This window comes from Lactuca saligna, chromosome 9, assembly GCF_052625555.1.
Source record: "Lactuca saligna cultivar CGN05327 chromosome 9, ASM5262555v1, whole genome shotgun sequence".
NCBI classification, from domain to species: domain Eukaryota; kingdom Viridiplantae; phylum Streptophyta; class Magnoliopsida; order Asterales; family Asteraceae; genus Lactuca; species Lactuca saligna.
This window is the reverse complement of record NC_136425.1, coordinates 30263886-30283669: the sequence shown is the minus strand read 5'-3', so window position 1 is coordinate 30283669 and position 19784 is coordinate 30263886. Positions and strand designations below refer to the sequence as shown.

Below are 19784 nucleotides of genomic sequence, written 5' to 3'. Positions count from 1 at the left end.
CCAGGGACCATCCGGTACCGGAAGTGGTGTGTACAGACACGCATTGGTATGATTCGTTTTAGCAATGTGACATACTCGACATCGTTCTAAAATCCGGGAAACATCCTTCACCAAATGAGGCCAATAGAAACGGTCTCGTATGAGACTCACTGTTTTATCCCTTCCAAAATGTCCCCCTAAACCCCCTTGATGATATTCTAAGATGATGGCATCACGGAGTGAACAACGCGGTACACATAGTCGATTGTTTTTAAACAAAAACCCATCCTGTTTTGAAAATTCGTGATAAGGTTTGTTTGGACAGCCCTTCCAAGCGGTCGTGAAATCTGGGTCATCTTGATATAAGTGCCGAAATAAGTCAAACCCGTGTACCTGGAGCTGAATAGATGTCAAGAGAGAATGACGGCGACTTAAAGCATCTGCGACTGTGTTGAAGGAGCCCGCTTTGTGGCGAATAACAAAAGAATAATCTTGAAGGAACTCAACCCATTTAGCATGTCGTGGGTTGAGTTTGGCTTGACCCTGAATATGTCGTAATGCTTGATGATCAGAAAAAAGAATAAACTCACCGGGTAACAAATAATGTCGCCAATATTCGAGACTTCTAATAATAGCATAGAATTCCTTATCGCACGTGCTATATCGCTGCCGCGTGTCATTGAGTTTCTCACTAAAGAAAGCAATAGGGCGATCCCTTTGGCTTAGAACTCCGCCGATGCCCACACCCGATGCATCACACTCAACTTGGAACATGTCATTAAAATTTGGAAGAGCCAAGACAGGGGCACTCGTGACATGGTGCTTAAGGTCTTCAAAGGCCTTACTTGCAGCTTCAGTCCACAAAAATTTACCACCTTTCAAGCATGCGGTGATGGGTGCAACAATAGTGCTAAAATTACGGATGAAACGTCTGTAAAATGATGCTAAGCCATGAAAGCTACAAACATCATGTAATGACTTTGGAGTAGGCCACGAAGTAATAGCATGAACTTTAGTCTCGTCCATCCGGATCCCGTCACCGGAAATCAAATACCCCAGGAACACAACTTCAGAAGTGAGGAATGACACTTCATACGGTTGGCGAATAACTTTTGATCACGAAGGACTGTGAAAACATCACGAAGGTGGGCTATATGTTGTTGGATGTTTTGACTAAAGATCAAAATATCGTCAAAGTAGACGACCACAAATCTGCCAATAAAATCTTGAAAAACGTGGTTCATAAGTCGCATGAAAGTGCTCGGAGCATTAGAGAGACCGAACGGCATGACCATCCATTCGTATAATCCATCCCGCGTCTTAAATGCGGTTTTCCATTCATCACCGGGTCGTAACCGGATCTGATGGTATCCACTTCTGAGATCGATTTTTGAAAACTTTTTAGCTTCGTGTAACCGATCTAACAGGCCCTCAAATCGTGGGATAAGGAACCGATACTTGATGGTGATCTTATTAACTGCTCGACTATCGATACACATACGATAAGCACCTCCGTTTTTGGGAACAAGCAAGGCCGGCACAGCACATGGACTCATGCTTTCCCGAATTAGCCCTTTGTCCAGAAGTTCAGTTACTTGTCGATGGAGCTCTTGATATTCTTTGGGGTTCATCCGGTAAGCGGGTTTGTTCGGAAGACTTGCACCCCGTAAAAAATCAATACAATGTTGTATGTCACGCATAAGAGGAAGACCTGCCGGAATATCATCAGGAAAAATATCAATGAATTCTACTATTAGTGGTTCAATTTGTGGGTGCATCTGAGCATTATGTTGGTTCGCTTCTGTCACTACTAGAGCAAGTAAAAAAGGCGGAGCAATGTGTCTAGAATACTCCAAAAATTATGATTTAGGAAGAATGAGAGCTTGTGTAGCAGAGTCTCGAATATCAAGAGGAGCAAGTATAATGTGGAGAGACCATCTTTCTTGAAGCTATAAGTGTTGCGAAAGCCATCGTGTTTTACGCGACGGTCGTATTGCCACGGACGCCCCAACAACAGGTGACATGCGTCCATAGAAATCACACCTCATCTGTATATTTATTGCCAATTGAAAATTGTACCAAACAACGTTTAGTCACACGAACAAGGTTACCCTTTTTTTAGCCATGTTAATTGGTAAGGTGCGGGATGGTCTTCAACCTGTAACCCAAGCTTGTCAACCATAGTCGTTGCCACCACGTTTTCACAACTACCCCCGTCAATAATGACCGTACACACTTTACCTTTTGTTGTACATTTTGTACAGAAAATGTTGTTACGTAACCAAAGAGTGTCATCGGCAGTTTGAGCAACGGTGGAGGAGAGGACTCGTTGCACTACTAATGCTTCTCCTCGGTCTGGGAACAAAACTTGTTGATCAAGAGGTGCAACATCATCGCCTCCATCTGTATCATAATCACAGGGTGTATCATCAACGAAAGTAACAAGTTGTTTGTTTGGACATCCGCGGTCATAATGACCAAAGCCTTGACATTTATAACAACGTCGTGTACCCGTCTGGGTCACATCCCCCGTAGAGGTACCCTCTGATCGCTGCGTAGGAACAATCCCCATTCGCGTCCCGGATGTGATGGAAGATCGTACAGGTGGTTGGGTACGAGTAGTAGGAATAACACGGGTCTTACCTTTGAGTTGTTTTTCCACCTTAAGTGCAAGACGAAAGACGTCATCAAGGGTCCAAAATTGTTGTAACTGAACGATATCAGCCACATCGGGACGCAAGGCTCCTAAGAATCTGGCAATCACATGTTCTTCGTCTTCATCGGCTCCACAACGCATCCTTAACCGATCAAAATCGACGATAAATTGTTCTACCGAAGAGTTGTTTTGAGTTAGACTATGATATTCGAAAAATGCATCTTGCCTGTAATTGATGGGTAAGAACTTTGCACGTAGAAGTTTCTTCATCTTGTTCCAAGTTTCAACCCGTGATTTACCCTGTTGAAGTCGTTTCTGCTTTACATGATCCCACCACAAAGACGCATATTTGCGCAACTTAATGGCAACAACTTTAACTTTGAGATGATCAGGGATATCCCGGATTTCAAACACACGTTCCATTGTACTCAACCAATCAATGAAATCGTCTGGTTGTGCTTTCCCTTCAAATTCTGGAATCTCAACTCGCACCCCCAAAGAACGTAGGATATCGCTGTGATTTTGTGTTCGGAGTTGACACGGTGGACGGCGGCCAAAAGGATTCTCCTCTCTGTCATTACCATCGTCCCAGACAATGGAGTCTGACTCGGTTTCCTCGTTGCGGTCATCCTGTCGGAATTCTAATTCTCGAATCCGTTGTTGTAGTCGCTCGATTTCTTCAATATCACGTGGGTCACGGTTCACAACGGTCACATCGGGTGCACCAACATGACGTGTGACGTTACGTGGAGGTCGACCTCTGCCAACCATGATCGTCAGTCTGAATCTGATACCACTTGATAGGGATATTGAATAGGAAGGAACACAACAAAAGAGAGAAAATAATACTGGAGATAAGAATCTCAATTATTCATAAAAAAAAACAATCCCCTCGTTCCCAGGAAGCAAAACAATTAAAAGTTCTTAAATCACTAAATAAGGAAAATAGATCAAATCCAATCCATCCAAGATTGGAGATTATACCATTACTAAATTAAAGCAAAAGAAATCTCCTGTTTGAAATAACCCATGCATTTGACATGGGTTCAAGAGTGATCAACCGGGTCGTCGAGTGGGTCTTCATGAAGCAGGCTCGGGACGTCTGCTATCGGGTCTTGATCTGCATCAAATGTTTTCTGACGACGAGAAGGATTTCCTAACGATAAGAATGGTTTTTTCCACTTCCAAAGCTAGGAGTTTCTAATGGTAGCCTTCTTTAAAGGTCAGGAGGTGACAACAACGTTTACGTTTCCTAATAGCAACGCTAGGGTTTACTGACGGCAAGAAGGGCCCGACTCCAACTCTGACGAAGGCATATCTTCATTAAAGACAAAGAGAATAGTTTAATGAATGTATGTTCTGTATATTTCTGTGAATATTACAAGGAATACATTTAACATATATAAAGACTAAACTACGACTGACTCCTGAATATAAGCATAAGACTAGGTACATAAGTTGACTAAGACTACTTCTATACGTGAGATATAAAACATGTTTGATAAATCTTTAGTGAACGTTATTACCCCCGCAAGCTGAAATGTGGGTCGAATTTGCAGCTTGTTTCTTAATATTTCCAATCGATCCTAATGCAAAGGTTTTGTAAAGATGTTCGCCAATTGATCAACCGAAGAAATGGAACTGATAGATAAATAACTGGATTCCACTTGTTCTTGTATGAAATGGAAGTCTAATGATATGTGTTTTCAACGCTTGTTGATTACTGGATTCTTTGTGATGTGAAAAATAATTATGCAGTAGTTTTATCCTACTAATGTAACTAATTTCTACCTAAGATAGTGTACCTTGTTGTAAATAGTATAGCACAATAGACAAGTATCGAACACAAGGAACGATATTTTTAGTTAATTCTTACATACTACTAACTAAATTACTAATTAATTGAGAAAAAGGTTTTCTATAGTTTTGCAAGACTAGACACTTATTTAACTAAGCTAAATTAACAATTAATTAAAACAATTATCAAACTAAAGCAAAAAAAAAAAAAAAAAAAACGATTTAAACCAAGGTATTTGAAAGACTTTCGTTCAACTTTAATTTACTTGCTGTTATGGTTGATTTATGGAAGTGCAATGGATTAATATTCAATTGGTTATCGATTCCTAAGATGACCAAGTTAATGTTCACTAACTTAATCCTTTAGCAAACAAGTTCATTCATTCAATGATTGGGTGGATAAATTGTGACAACCCGTTATTTTCATTATTTTAAAAGTCAACCAAAGTCAAACTTAGGTCAATTAGAGTCAAACATGTCAAATAAAAGTCAAAATCTGGTTTTGATTTAACTTATTATTGTTAGAATAATAAACTCTAAGTGTATAAACCATGTTTTACATTGTTGAGTAACTAAGAAGAAAAAACACCCAAATCTGAGAAGTCTCGCAGGAACCGCAAACCCTCGGTTCGCATCTGAGAACTCACTTCGGACAGCAAACCCTCGGTTCATAGCCGAGAACTCCCTTCTGACCGCAAACTTCGGTCTTATCCTCTCAGTGCGAGAACCAACGTATGTGTCCCATTAGTTTTGACCCTATATGGAGACCAAACCGAACACATTTCCTCACTTCTACACTTCTAACCGAAAACACACTTTTCTCTCTCAAGAACATCAACCGATAACCCTCATTCTCTCTCAACTATCATCCGAAAATCCTTTGAATCTCCTTCGTATCTTGCTTAGAGCATCAAGTGTTCTTCATTTCATCAAGATCCTTAACCGAAAACCCTTGAATCTCCTTGGTTTCACTAGGAACACCAAGATCTTCATTAGGCCGAAAACCCAAAGGGTTGGCCAAGAACTCGTAGTAGCCTTTCGAAATTGCTTCTAACACTCGTATTTGTAAGTGAAACTTACAAACTAGTCTATTTCATTAACGTACTTGCGATTATATTCACTAATTGTATACATATATATTACGTGAAATGCATTTAGGACTCGTTTTTGCCTCGGGATATAACTTGTGGAAATAAAAATCCTATATCGAACCTTCAAACGAATCACTCACATAAGGTGAGTTCATACCCCTACAATTTACCTTTTTCAATGTTTTTACGGAGGGGGGGAATACAAGTAGAACATAATTTAATTATGTTAACTCTTACATGTGAAAACAAACAAAAAAAGGTATTCTTAAGCTTATAAATATTGTTAAAATCATTTCAAAACTCTTTTAAACTATTTTAGATTTCTGTTTATATCAAAATCATATTCGTTTGTATAGTTATGCATAATCATGCTTTAACTGACTTAGGACTATTGTTAAATACCGTAACTCCTGCTCATTGTTTGGTTGTTGGATTAGGGTAGGATCTCTAGTCCGACTGTTGGCTAAATCATAATTATACATGCTAAATATATACATGAATATTAAATCTCATTTTCAAGGACATACTTAACACAATTGCATATGTTCGGCAGTTGAGTCTTTTCTCCAAATCATTACAGATCAAACAAAACGTACTACTAAACTATAATAGGTATAGTTTAGAGAATTAAATCATATTATTTTCTAGACCATAGAAACAATACATGAATCAATACATACATACTACTACATTTCATTACAAAGTATACTATTCATTTACAAGAACAAGAGGAACTTACATACTATATAAGAACAAGTTAACTAGAATGTGAAATTCTATTTCATGGCACATAGCGATATTCTTGCTAAGTTATGATTTGTAACCAGAGTCTCCTGGAGGGAGAGTGTGAGTTTGTGTATAGATATATACAGGACTGACCAGCTTATACCTTGTTGCTAGCTACAGTGGGACCTATAGGTCTACGGGTGACAAATATCATATCATTTTCGACGCATGAAGAACGTCGTGTTTTATACTTGTTAATAAAGCATGGTTATAACCTTAATCACATTAAAACCTTAATTAACCAATTCGGTTACAAGGCAGTTAATTCATCAGTAGTGTATTTTAAACAATACTACTGTAAATATTCATTTTCCATTACATACATACAATGATATTCTCACATGAGCAATGCATACTAATTTTCTAGTAACGATAGTTTACAAATATTGAAAACATACATTTTGTACTATTTCAAGTACAAACATACATTTTACACTATTACAAGAGAACAAACATACAAACAGTTGGGTCTCGGGTAAAAGACTACTTTTCATTTTAAAAAAGAAAATATAGGATTTTCTGGGAAGTATACTAACAATTACATGAAGCAAATACAAACATTTTGACACTAAAAACTTATGAACTCACCAACTTAAATGTTGATACTCTCTTTTCAAAATAACTTGTATTCTCAGGGAACCATTAGACAGGTACACGAGCACAGGTTTTGAGAAGACGGAGCATGTTCAAGACTCGTCTTTTATTTTTGCTATACATTTTTGGTGTCATACAACTATACAAAGAACACACATGTATTAACTATATTATTAATGCAATGGATGTTGTTGCTTGTTTTACTGTTGTGCATTGTTATGATATTGTACATGACATCCTCCACCCCCGAATGTTTCCGCCATCTCGGTTTGGGGGTGTGACATAAACTAACAAGCTCACTAATGTTCGGTTCGAGTTAAATTAGACTTATAATAGATTGATCAAATTTGATTAATTGATTCAATTCAATATATGATTGGTCATCATATATTAGCTCCTACACTTATTTATCCATTTTTCTATCTAACCCTAGGTTTTAGTCAAAACTCCAGTCCTACTATTTTTGCAATCCACAAAGATCATAAGATTCAAGTTCAATTAAGAAATATAATCATGCAATCTTAATTAAACTCAACAATAATTAGATTATAAATAGATTAAGCAGTTATCATAAGCACATAAGGGTCTTTTAATAATCTAAATTAACAAATAACCAATAAAATGTAATCCTACCATAAATCAAATCATAGATAGTCAAGCAAATCTACACCAAACGAAAGTCATATGGTTTTTGCCCATGATTTCAGCAACTAAAGTCAAAAAAAATGAATTTCGTATGCATAGACATAATTAAACTAAAACATAAAGTCACAATTAATAGTTTTGTTGCCTTAATGCTCTCAATTCCCAAGCTATAATCGATTTCTTCACTTCCAAGCTTCAATTCAGATATTTGGCCTTCAAAAATCATCCAAAGATCCCAACAAAAGTTCCCAATTCGGAGGAGAATGACATCTATTTATAGTTTTCCAAAAAACATATCACCACGACGTGGTAAGGCCACCACGTCGTGGTCTTCAAAGTTATCCCGTATTCGGCAAGCATCCATAATCCATCGGGAAGGTTCCAAAACACCATGTGGTGGAGATGTCACCACGACGTGTTAAGTGCATTTTTTTCATTTAAAAGTCTTCATTAAAATTCCTAGCTTCCAACTTCCTGCTTCCTTTTTTCTCAAAGCATATCTTTTACCCCTTCAGCACAATACATAACAAATTAAGTACCTTTTGTTCTATAAAGGGCATAAAAGAAATTAAAAATATTGATATATGTTGTACAATTATATGTATAGATATACACATATCAAAATACCCCACACTTATTCTTTGCTTGCCCCCAAGTAAATTGATTTTTTATTATTTCACCAATATCAAATAAAACAATCCATTTCAAACTCAGCCATTATCCCAAGACCACAATGCATGTATTTGTGTCTATAATTCCTAAAAACTTCCCATTCCTAAATACTCACAATCCATATGAACCTTCACCCTTTAGCTTATACGACACTCATTTTTGCAAACCTCCGAATCCATCCCCATAAATCTTTCTTAACCTCAAGGTAATTTGGTTAAACTACCAAGCATACATAAATTCTAGAAAAATTACAACTTGATACCACAATGGAGCTCTTTGGAATTCATCTCTTCTTTGATATTTGTCTTTCACTTATTTAAATTCACCACCTTTTTGTTTGATTTTTGGTATCCTCAACTTTTATAATTTCTTCTGAATTTTTGATCTTTGGATTTCATACTTTGTCAGCTCTAAAATTCTTCAACTTTTTGGTAATCTCTCTCTCTCTCTCTCTCTCTCTCTCTGTTTTTTTTAATGTATCTCACTTTTTTTTCATTCAAAGTCCTACATGCTTAAGAAAGGAGATTAACTTCAACCTTGATTGGTTAGAGGCATTAGTCTAAGTGCAATGACTACATAAGCTCTCCTGGATAGATTTTAGGCACAAGCTGCAAAACTTGTTACATCATATAAGCTACCAGATTACCTTTCATACCTCGTGATTTTTACTAGTAAATGGGAAGCCACAAATACACTATAATATGTGTTGGCTCGGATAAACATTTAGGCTTTCTTCGGATCATCCCATTCAATACTAGGAAAAAATTTACTTAGCTAGGTTTTACTAAATTAAACTATTGTTTCAAGTCTATATGAATGTAAATTTTGAAAACTAGCAACGCAAATTTTTGAAAAATCAAATGTTTTTTTTTATAATGGAATATATCCCTACCCCACACTTAATCCATGCAATGCCTTTATTGCATGCTATGCAAAACATAAAAATAAAATGGACAAAAAGGAAAAGACTCCCCTAAGATAGAAGATGCATCGTGAATCGTGTTGCATGTGTGTAAGATAGCTTGCTCAAAAGTGTGGAAATGGAAGTGGTTGACCGCTACAGAACGTGACTCAAAGGCTTGGACATATATACTTCAGGATGTATAGGATTAGACTAAAAAATCTGACTCGAGAAGGCACCACCTCATGGTAAAAATGAACACGTTGTGGTGGGCTTGGTGGAATAGAGTTTTTTTTCCGACTGTGACACCACGTCATGGTGTAGGGTACCACGTCGTGTTGAGAATGAAATGGCACAAGTAAGTGTTGTATACATCAGATTTCTTCAATATTCCAAAGATAACCATTTCGGTGACGTGACTCTTCACTCGTTCGCACAAAATAACACTCAAAATACTCAACTCTCACTTCTCTCGCCGTTTTCTAATCTTTCTCTAAAATGCGTCATTTTTTTTTGCCAAAACTACTCCTCACTTGGACTAAAAAATTCCTAGGAATCTAAAGCAAGGAAAAGTGATAAAACTAGGAAATAAATTAAATAACCAAATAAAAAGATAAATCTCCAACATAAACAACCAAAGCAAACAAACCAAAATAAACCAAACAAAATAAAATCTCTTAAGTCCACTTGCAACAAAAGGATAAAAATATTCATTCCTGCTCATCATCGTAAGCACCGCCTCCACTTCCACTAGCTCCTCCATGCCGCTCCACTCCCGTCAAAGCTCTTCCCAACATGGAACATGCGGATATGAAGCCGAAAATTTATTGGGTCGATTGAAGTTCATTTTTTGCATCATGAAATCCAAACTCATATTCGTAAAATTGACACCTTGTGTCAAGTTGTCTTGGAATTTCCTCAAAGTTACATTGTATGGTTCCATTGGGAGCTCATCCTCGGCCGGGGAGTATCATCTAGAATGGAAAAATTACCAAGCCCATTATCAACATCAATTTGAGACCTTTTATATAGAAGAAGAGAAAATATTTTTGAGGCTCGATTGTCAAGAACATGGCTTCACGCTTCTCAAGAATGCCAAAGGACCGTGCAATCCGGGTGATCAACATCTCGCCATATAGAGGAGAATCGTGGCGATCTTTTCCTGCCCGAATGGATAGAAATTCCACCAAAAGAAAAAGGATATACACATGGATATTTAGTGTGATGAGGGACCATAAGAAAAATAAACCCAATGTCGGGACCTTGTCCCCCTCTTGCCTTTGATTTATGGTATTCGTGATTAACCTGTGCAGGAGGCAATGGAGAGGTGACCGGATCTCGCTTTCTTGTGCAGTCCCTTTGTTGTATGTGTCATTTGCAATAGTCAGCCAATATGTATCATCTTTGAATCCCTTAGCGATTCGGATGCAACCTGTAATAAACTCAATACATGATTCAGTGTGAACTTCGGACGGGAGATAAATCTCCGTCCTCATCGCGAACTCGACAAGGCTTTGGTCCCGCCTTTCTCCTCCCAAACAGAATGTAAGATTTCCGTTCTCGAGCGAACCAATTTTCCTTCTAAATGAAACCGTTGCTAAAAACTCGATCACCAATTCCTTATAGATAATCTCTTGGATCTGGAACAGCCTCTTCCATGCCATACACATAAATCTTCCTTGCACCCCATCAAAAGATTTAACCAAAATTGGTTTAATACCTTCTAACAATCCAACTTGTTCTATCCAACCCCAATAAACTACAGCTGGTACATGAACTTTTCATTGTTTCAGCCACTCAAGACGTCCGTTCCATTTTGAAAGCACCTGTGGACCCACAAATCTTGAAAAAGTGTACCACGGGAAGTCGGGGCGACTCCCGAGTTGATTCCTCCTCGATCGGCTGGCCATAATCTGCAAAAGAACAAAGAACAACAAACCAAGAAATAATATGCAAGATTAGGAATAAAAAATAAACAGATTAAAGTCACAAATTACTGACCACGGCGAGTCATCGTGGTCGACGAACTGGCCGAGTAATCTATACAAATTCAAACCAAAATCAAGCCATATTCCACTGTAATCAAGTCAAGGGTTTGTTTAGGGCATGTAATCGAATCTGTTGAAGCAAAAATCCAAGTTTAAACATGAAAAACAAGTCCGATTTTTGCCAAAAAATCGAAACCCTAACTATAGTAAATAGCCCCAAATACGGTTTCAAATAAGTAAATACGCAACATTAATAGCACAATACTCGACTATAACTAAAAAAACAGTATAAAAGCGTTACCTTGTTGGTAGAAGAAATCAAAAAATTGAAGAAATCAGTGAAGGTTCTTCGTGGGGAGAACATCACGACAAGGAGATGGAGTGGGTAGTGAAAAAGTAAGAATTTTTTTGACTGTGCACTATGGGCCTTTTGCACTCTTTCTTATACTCAAGGGCTAAAATGCAATATTTATTCATACATAGGGTTACAATTGAAAGTAACTCAACATCGGGATGGTACAATTCTCTCTCTCTATCTCTCTTTCTCTCTCTCTCTCTCTTCCCCCCCCCCCCCCACCCAACAAATGGGGTACAACATCTCCAACCATGTTAAAAATATAACTTTAAAAATAAATTCAAAACTATCCATCGGAAAACAAAAGTTGTAGATTTCATCGATAGCTATGTATGGATATAAAGTACGTCAAAAACGAATCTCATATGAAGAATATATGAATTTTTAAGAAAATAGAAATTTCCGCATGCAGTTGCGTGCATAGACAAGATGCGCGGTGCACATCTGACAGCCCACCCAAATTGCGACACGTAACACCACTTAGGAATCGCCATGCCACCCGATCTAAACAAGTGCATGGCGTGCAAATAATTTTTTTGCCCTATAAATAACATTAGTCTCTCATTCGATCTCTTCACCCCTACAACCTTTCTCTTTCGAGGTCCTGGAGTCCTTGAGAGCCCGCCATCTAGTAGCTAGAAGGTTAGAGTTCTACCACGACAATTTTTGAATTTTTGTCTAAGAAATCTCTGTAAATTAAATTACACTCAATGTTATTTTTGTGTAATTTATATTTATATTCATAGTTGTTATGAATTTATAAATAAGATTTGTTAGTGATTCCAAGTCATTATATTGATTGATCTACTTATGGGGGTGATGGTTAGGCAAGATTTAGTGAGGTGCTTAAAGTGGGATTTCCAACCAACTCTATAAACGAAATGGACCCTACATCTGATATGATCTTATCTGGTTGCTACTTACTTGATAGATCTTGATGTAGACATTAGGATTGTTGAGGAATCTAGACTATCATTAGTCATAAGAAATAATAAGTAAGACTTAGTGATAATTGAACCTAGTTCACATCAAAGGAAATGATAAGTGCTGAAGCGAAGCGCTGTCCAACTTTCCACTCATCCACTTTAACAAGTGAGCGTATAGTTATTTTCATCTTATACATACATATGAGGTATTTAGACAATTAAATGATATACGTGCCTATATTTGCAATGTGTGTTGGTAAACCTATATGATATGATTTTACTCGATTTAAATATGCCATTATTTTCGTACTTATATATATATATATATATATATATATATATATATATATATATATATATATATATATATATATATATATATCAGGTGGTGATGGGTGATGAGAGATGGGAGATGAAAAATGATTAAGAGAGGTCTTTAACCATGGAAAATGATTAAGAGATACCCCAACCCTTACTAACGATGTTTGCAATGATTGCGATGCAGCCATCTACCAGAGTGTAGATGACGACCACATACTAATCTAAACAGTCGGTGGAACACATGCATGTTCGCAACCTGCAGGTGATGAATTACATGTTCAGGCGATGTATGAGCCGTATGTTCATCCGGTGTACTCTACTAACATGTATTGCATAGAAATCCCTTAAACAGTACTATCAATGGGATGATAGGTGATGATATGCGATGACCCATAGGAGAAGCCCTTAGCGGTGAAATATATAAATTGAGATGATAGGCGATGAACTTTAGGAGAAGCCCTTAGAGATGAAAATATAAAATGTGATGATAGGTGATGATTTAATAAGAAATTGTGATATAGGTGATGATTCTTAAGAGAGGTTCTTAGAGTAGATATAAAAGAAAATGGGAATGGATAACTGGGTGTCTGGGTTAAATGTTTGAGAATTAAACATATTAACTATATTATTATGGATTGAAAACCCTATGTATTCACTATGTTTCTCAACCTGACCCACTCAACTTTTTTGTATGACAGGTAGCAGTATAAAGGTACATGAATGATGGGAGATTCAAGAAGATGTAGACTGATAGCCTAAGATGTTGTAAGGTTTATTTATTCTTATGTTTTGTATCAGTTATGACATCCTAATATTTTATAAATCAATGAAAAACATTTATTCGGAAATACTTTTACGGGACCAAATTTCGCACTTATAAATAAACTCTCTTTTAAGTAAGCATAAATAAAAAGTTTTAAAACGACTGTAAAAATAAGGATGTCACAGATGGTATTATAACATTAGTTTAAGCAAACTGGAGATATTTGAGGATTCTTAGACATAAACTTAGAATGCTAAGCAATGATCGTGAGACGTGTGACTATACGTTAGGTAGTACACCTGAATTGGCACAAGCACTAACTTACCTTAGGATAAGATGCCTAATTTGTTTTTTATTTTCTAAATGATTTATAGCATTCTTTAGGTTGCCTAATTTGCTATTACCTGGTTAGATTTAAGGTCTATTGCTGACCTAGACTTCGGAAATTTTATGTGTTCGTGATTTTGAATCTTTAATTACGGTATTAGAACTGGAATGTAACTTTTCGAAGGGATAAATAGGACTTATGCGTCTATCATAAATAAATCCTTCCTTATCTTAAATTCTCATCTCGGTACACTGAACTTTGCTATGGTGTGTAGAATGACATGGTGAGCACTCGAAGCGGATTAGAAAATGGTAATCAGCAGCATGAGCTACGTACAGTCAAGCATACACTAGGGGCAATGCCTGCATAAGAACAAATAATGATGGAAATGATTCAGGTGATGTTAGATCTCCAGATAGAAGAGATAAGGCGTTTACTTCAAGGGATTAGGAATGAACCTACTAAACCCATCGTGCAACGTGAACTGGAAGAAGAATAATCAGAGGAAGGAAATTACAGTCAAAATGTTAACCAAGCTAAGCCATGAAAGGTTAGGATGATCAACCCTGATGATGAAATCGAAAAAGAGGGATGTAAGTATAAGGACCTCATGACATCCAAGCCACAAAGTCTTTATGGAATCCCACCACCAGTGGAAATTATTGATTGGATCTCCAAGTGGAGATGGTACTCGAAAGTTGTGAGTACAACAATAGTCAGAAGACAATCTTCACTACTAGACAACATAAGCATGCCATGTTAAGTTAGTGGAAACTCCTGGCTAACTCCATGCAAAAAGGAGAAGTAAGGAAGATGTTTTGGGAGGATTTCCTTATGCAACTGAAAAGGGAGTACTGCTATGAGCAAGACATTATGAAAATTAACAACGAAATTCATAACTTGAAGAAAGGAAAGATGAGTATCAGTGAGTATGCTGCCATATTCACTAAGAAAATGAAGCTGGTACCTAATTTGGTACCCACCGAACTCTCCAAGGTTGACAAATTTGCTAATGGACTGCCAATAGACTTTGGCCAATGGTGAAAGTAGCAAAGACTCTGAAGGAGGCTATTTGGTTAGCTAGAAATGTAGAGACCCATATATATGAAAGAATAGTCTGGAGAAAGTAGAGAAAAGAGAGAAAAGGAAGCTTGAAGGATCTCCAAGATCCCACAAGAAAAATACGTTCTCAAAGTATGACCTCAACGACAAGAAATATAGGGGTAGCGATGAAGCCAAGTGGTGCAATAAGTGCAAGAATAAGCATTTTGGGAGATGCGACAGGGAGGTGATCTGTTACTAGTATGGAAGAACGAGTCACTATTCCAAAGATTGTACATTCAACGATAAGAAATGTTACGAATACAGAGATGGTGGGCATATTTCGAGGAATTTCCTAAAGAAAAACGAAGTGGCAAAGTCAAATGTGCCACCGAAGGTGAAGACGTTGGAGTTAGTCTTATGATCCTACTATGGGAGTTGTGTCCTCTCAATTGGATAATATGTGCTTTATGGTTATCCTTATACCTAGTTGTAGGAGTTAGCTTCTAGAATGCCCTACAACTCAATTTCCATTAGGTGGAACAAGGTGGTACCCTCTAAAATTAATATTTTTTGTTGGCATGTTGTCTTGAACTGTCTACCAATTTTGGACAACCTTTTGGCTCGCTCTATCGATGTCCCCAGTGGCTTGGTTCTAGTGTGTAACAATGCAATTGATTCTGTGAATCATGTCTTACTGGAATGTGAGGTTGTAAAGGTTGTTTTGAGGAGAGTTGCTCATTGGTGTTTAGTTAACTTGTTGGCTCTGATTTTGGTAGATGCTTTTGATTAGTTCTTGAATTTGGTTGTGGTTTCATCGACTAAGAAAGTTGTTCTTGAGTCTATTGTGGCGATGACGTGGTGGTATATATGGCGTTTCAGGAATAACTACTTGTTTGAGACGGAGAATCCAAAAGAAAGATAATATTTTTGATGATGTTGTTTCTTTTTTTTTTTTAGATAGGTTGTGCATAATAATCATAACTTCCACTCATATTGGAATTTGTGGCTTCAAAATTCTCTTTTTGTACTCCAAATGTTTCTTTTCCTTCTAACTCCTTGTTAGAGGTGGGTTTTTTTTTTGTATATTTAAGCCATTCTAAAAAAATTTATAAATAAATGCTTTTAGCTTATTATTTGCAGATTCTAATTTTCCCTTGAATTTTGTTTCTTAAGCAATGTGGGTTAAAAAAATAGATTCTTAATACATAGTTGTGTGCTTTCACTTTGGTTATGTTTCTTAAGAGATGTGAGATAAGAAACATGATTCAAAAGTGCGCATAATAAATGCAAGTTTGATCTATATCATCATGTTAAGCAAACTTAAAAATCTCTTTATTACTTAAATAACATCTTACTTATAAATTTAAAATAGCTATTTAACTCATTAATCTTTTTTTATCTTTGCAAACTCTTCAAAATATTAAAATTCAGGGAAAAAAATATAATTAAACATTTCATTATTTCTATTCTAATGAGGTTAATGTTTAAAAATGTAAGATTTTGTCAGATAAGTAGTTTTTAATTGATTTAATATGATAATATCTAAGATTGACTTTAAATTAGAATTATACTCTTCTTCTGTCTCATATTTATTGTTAATTTTTGATTTTTGAAGTCTTTATTTATTAACTTTAACTTTAAATATTTTTATTTGTATTATATATTACTAGAATATGAAACTTATAACAATAAAAAAATATTTAAAACACAACTCATTCATATAATTTACATTAAGTATTATATATAAAAAAAATAATCAAAATTGAAAAATAGAACCTTAAAATCAAAAGTGAACAATAAATATAAATAAGAGTGAATATAGTTTTTAATTTATGCAAAACCCATGGATAAAAGTGAAAAAAGTATTAAGATAATATGGTTATAGAGAATCTTTAACAATATCAATTTAGATTTTATTTTATTAATTATTCTTTGTAATTGGTATAAAATGATAGTTTCCAACTATATGTTATACAATATACAATTTTTATCATACAATTTGACTTTCTTATTTCGCCTATTTCGTGTATTGTATTACCGTGAAAAGTGAAAACACACTTAAAGTTTGAATTTTGAATTCTGAATTTTGACTGCAATGGACAGAAGGGGAAACGATGCACCGGCGATCGGCATTGACCTTGGAACAACCTACTCATGTGTCGCCGTTTGGAAGCATGATCACATCCAAATCATTCCCAACGATCAGGGCAATAGAATCACACCGTCTTGTGTTGCTTTCAGTGATGCAGAACGTTAATCGGCGATGGCGCCAAGAACCAAGTGGCCATGAACCCTGCTAACACCATATTTGGTAAGCCTTTTGCTCGTTATTATTAAATGTTGTTAATCTTATTATGATTAAGTATAGGAAAATTCCATATTCAGCGGAAGGAATTGTAATATTAAAGAGTTCATTAATATATTTGATTAATCGTCATCCGATCCTAAGAAGATTGTTTCCGAACAAAATTTCTTCAAATTGAACCACAATCAAATCCACTCAAGCATTAGATCCTTGTTATAAACTAATCTTTGAAGCACGGTTGACCGGCCCACAGATGTTCCATTTTAGGTTTTTAGGGTTTTATGGATTTAGCTATGCATGGGTTTCAGGAAAACTAAGAAAACAACAAATTACGTACCTACATGGTGACTGGTATTATTTGGGAACAGTTTAAATACATTGCACCATTTACTATAAGCACGAGCTTTGGTTATCATTGTGTTGCATTTTACTTTGTCACTTCAATATCAATGAAAACATTTGGCTATTGGCGTATTAACCGTGTATATGCAGATGCTAAGAGGTTGATTGGAAGGAGATTCAGTGATTCCAAAGTGCAGGATGACATCAAGTTGTGGCCTTTCAAGATCATACAAGGGCCTGCTGACACACCAAAGATTGTTGTCTCCTACAAAGGTGAAGAGAAGGATTTTTCAGCGGAAGAAGTTTCATCGATGATTCTTGGGAAGATGAAAGAAACTGCTGAGTCATACCTTGGAAAAGTTGTGAAAGATGCTGTGATAACTGTCCCAGCTTACTTTAACGATTCGCAACGTCAAGCAACAAAGGATGCTGGAGCTATTGCTGGACTTAATGTCATTCGCATCATCAATGAGCCTACAGCAGCTGCAATTGCTTATGGTCTAGACAACAAGTCTGATATTACTCGGAAGATCAATGTGCTCGTCTTTGATCTAGGTGGTGGCACATTCGATGTCTCTTTATTGACCATTGCAAAAGGTGGAACCATTGAGGTGAAAGCTGTTGGTGGTGACACTCATTTGGGAGGTGAGGATTTTGATAACCGCATGGTGGATTATTGTGCTCGGGAATTCAAGAGGAGATGGAACAAGGACTTAACGGGGAACAAAAGAGCATTAGGGAGGCTGAGATGTGCTTGTGAGAAAGCAAAAAGGATTCTCTCATGCAGTATTCAAACTTCCATCGAAATAGATGGCTTGCATGAGTCGATTGATTTTTCCATGAAATTCAGTCGAGCTAAATTTGAAGAGCTCAACATGAGTTTCTTCGATAAATGTATTGCGACTGTGAACGCATGTTTAAGCGATGCAAAGATGAAGAAATCGTGTGTAAAAGAGGTGATTCTTGTTGGTGGGTCAACTAGAATACCGAAAATCCAGTGTATGTTGCAGGAATGTTTTGAAAGGAAGGAGCTGTGCAAGAGTGTGAACCCTGATGAGGCTGTTGCATATGGTGCAGCTGTCATGGCTTCAAAGTTAAGTGGTAATAGCGATAAACGTGTTCGAGATTTAATATTATTGGACGTCACTCCTTTGTCCCTTGGTCAAGAAACAAGAGGAGAAAAATTAACTGTTGTGATCCCACGAAACACTCCTGTACCTACGAAGAAATCCAAAGACTTTTATACATGTCATGACAACCAATCTCATGCAACTATTACGGTGTATCAAGGTGAAAGAGCACGATCTAAAGATATGCATATTTTGAAAAACGACATCCTTATATGTTTTTGTATGTTGAATTGTATCCTTAGAAGTGACATGTTGAGATATAGAGGATTAGCAGCCCAAAATTCCCAAATGAGATACCTTCCCACTCTATTCTATTCTTAAGCCATAAGAAGGCCATGGCTTTAACATCGAAAGCCAACATGGGAGAGCTTTCACCGTACTTTTAAACACTAACCGTTCCTATATGTCCAAATCACCCACAAAAGCCCTTGAGATTGCCTCTAAAACATCTGTTTCCTTCCTTCTTTTCCTGTTGTTAAAAGTGGTCCCTAAGACCATCTCCAACTCACTTACATTTTCCATCTCCATTCCTCTTTAACTCTAACCCATTTATTCCTCCTCCTCCCCCCATTTTGGGAGAAATGAATAGTATAACACCAAATTGGTGTTATAGTATTCATTTATCTTAAAATGGGGATAAACTTTGAATTGTTGGTTTTCATCCATCTTTTTATATATTTATATGTTTCTAGTTTATTTTTATCTACTAATTATAATTTAAATGTAAGATTTAATACTTATAATATTTTGTTATGTATTAAACTATATTAATTAATGATAAATATAAAGTTTGATTTTTGTTTATCAAATTCATATAAAAATTTAAATAAATATTGAAATTTTAAAATATGATAACTTATTTTACAAAACCTTATAATTAAGTGTTATAAATATAATCTCATTTATTTAATATTTGTAACGATCCAATTTTTCAAAAGAATTTTTTCATTTTTGATTAACCAAACACATCTCATAAATCACGAAATCCAAATATAATTGTTTTCAACACTCATATCAATTACAACTTTTATTTCAAACATCAGAGTGTCCCATAAAACACCATGAGAGAGTGCACATTGCGCCTTCAAGCCTTGCCCTTACCCTTGGGCTTAGATGTACCTAAAACAAATCCAAAACCTGCAACATATGCTTAGTAAGTCC

General features: G+C 36.2%; 1 protein-coding gene, 1 long non-coding RNA gene and 1 pseudogene across 3 annotated transcripts; 1 reads left to right on the top strand and 2 right to left on the bottom strand.

The window, feature by feature from the left end:
* Positions 1 to 1025: 1025 nt before the first annotated feature.
* LOC145016156 (uncharacterized) lies at positions 1026 to 3406 on the bottom strand. Its single transcript, XM_078974558.1, has 2 exons — positions 2091 to 3406; positions 1026 to 1821 (listed from the first exon to the last, which is right to left on the bottom strand). The coding sequence occupies exons 1-2, from the start codon at positions 3404 to 3406 to the stop codon at positions 1026 to 1028; spliced, it is 2112 nt and encodes a 703-aa protein (XP_078830684.1).
* Positions 3407 to 9694: 6288 nt separating this feature from the next.
* On the bottom strand, positions 9695 to 11582 carry LOC145018184 (uncharacterized). 2 transcript variants are annotated; one of them, XR_013666870.1, is made up of 3 exons: positions 11411 to 11561; positions 11123 to 11239; positions 9695 to 11034 (listed from the first exon to the last, which is right to left on the bottom strand). It is a non-coding gene; the product is annotated as an uncharacterized LOC145018184 (long non-coding RNA). The 2 variants fall into 2 exon arrangements; XR_013666869.1 differs by having other exon boundaries at positions 9695 to 11239; positions 11411 to 11582.
* Positions 11583 to 16941: 5359 nt separating this feature from the next.
* On the top strand, positions 16942 to 19186 carry LOC145017764 (heat shock cognate 70 kDa protein-like; annotated as a pseudogene).
* The last annotated feature ends 598 nt before the right edge of the window (positions 19187 to 19784 follow it).